The 1,461-nt window shown below is 49.8% G+C and overlaps 1 protein-coding gene across 1 annotated transcript in view; it reads right to left on the minus strand.

Annotated features, from left to right (window-relative positions):
- Nucleotides 1-607: 607 nt before the first annotated feature.
- Nucleotides 608-1,461, minus strand: part of LOC111157132 (CD99 molecule (Xg blood group)) — a 36,457-nt gene continuing 35,603 nt past the window's right edge. Inside the window, exon 10 of the mRNA XM_022518376.1 lies at nucleotides 608-1,157. Coding sequence (XP_022374084.1) covers nucleotides 1,132-1,157 — 26 coding nt within the window. The 3' untranslated portion in view covers nucleotides 608-1,131. The remainder of the gene's footprint in view (nucleotides 1,158-1,461) is intronic.

Raw genomic sequence — 1,461 nt, forward strand, 5'->3', positions numbered from 1 at the left:
GATTCGGGGGACTATCTGAAATGTAGAGGAGAATCTGACTCAGAGGAGTATCTGACATACAGAGAAGATCTGATTCAGGGGAGTAGCTGAAGTGCAGAGGAGTATGTGATGCAGGGGAATATCTGAATGTACAGAAGTACCTGATGCAGGGGAGTATCTGATTGCAAGGGAGTATCTGAATACAGAGAAGTATGCAATGCAGGGGAGTATCTAAAGCAAGGGAGTATCTGAATATAGAGAAGTATCTAATACAGGGGAGTATCTGAATGTAAGGGAGTATCTGAATACAGAGGAGTATGCAATGCAGGGGAGTATCTGATCCAGGAGAGCATCTCAAGCAAGGGAGTGTCTGAATACAGAGAAGTATGCAGTGCAGGGGAGTATCTGGATGCTGAGAACTCCTTGTTCCCGATGTACCAAGACCAGTAAAGGAAAGCAGGCAGCGAACGAAAAACCCTGAAAACACAGGGGCACACTTGGGTTGATTGCCTGTCCTACAGTCCCAGAAAAGGGGCCATGGGGTCCATCCCACTGGTTTCCACAGCCTTCTTTAAACGTCACCCCATGGCAAAATATTTAAGTAAAAAAAGTACTTGGTTTCTTGTTTCTTTTTTATTAGTCTGGTGTGGAAAACAAGAACAAAACCAAACAAAAAATCCTATCCAATGAAGGAAACCTTGAGGACACCAGTGGAAGGTTTATCTCACTGTATCCAAGGGTCAACGCCAGGGACGGTTCTGTTTGGTTGACACGTGGTGGGGTAAACAGCCCAGAGTACCGGGAGGGAGAATCTGTGCGGGGTCGGTATTGGAAAGACTCTGCCACAGACAGTCGGTCTCTCCCACCCCACGGGGAAAGCCCTCACAGCCCTGGAGAGGGGAGCACAGTTCCCCTCTGAAGGCGACACGCAGCGTTAGAACCCCCCTCGTCTACCCAGCGTGGTACAAACGGGCACAATGTATGTCAAGGTCAAAACAAAGCGTCTCGATGTAAGGACAGGCGCGGGCAGGACGGGGCTGGAGCCCGCCGTGGCCGCCGCCGCCCGTGCACGTGTTTTTCGGGAAGACACAGCCAGCGAGTCTTGTCCTTCTGCTGGGAATTGCGTCGCGGACGTGCGTCGTGGCCAAGCTTCTATTTTTCCAGAAGACTCCACTGGACTGTCAAGGACAAACAGATGAGAAAAGACTTCACTAGGTATTCCCGGCTCCCCCCAAAACTTGCACGTCACCGGCTGCTCCTGAAACACTTCAGACGCGGGCGACTCCCCTAGAAGGTAGGTGAGCGCGAAACCCGTCGCGGACAGAAAGCAAATCCTGACTCTGACCTGCTTGGGGAAAAAGAGTCACCAAACTGCCGTGGATGATGAACTCTAGCTAGAAGAAAATATACGTACTCCACGAAAAGGAGGAAAAAAAACAACAACAACAACAGGAGAAGGCATTTTCTCCTAGAAAAAAAAAA

Source organism: Enhydra lutris, unplaced genomic scaffold, assembly GCF_002288905.1.
Source record: "Enhydra lutris kenyoni isolate GAN:26980312 unplaced genomic scaffold, ASM228890v2 scaffoldscaffold52, whole genome shotgun sequence".
Taxonomy (NCBI): domain Eukaryota; kingdom Metazoa; phylum Chordata; class Mammalia; order Carnivora; family Mustelidae; genus Enhydra; species Enhydra lutris.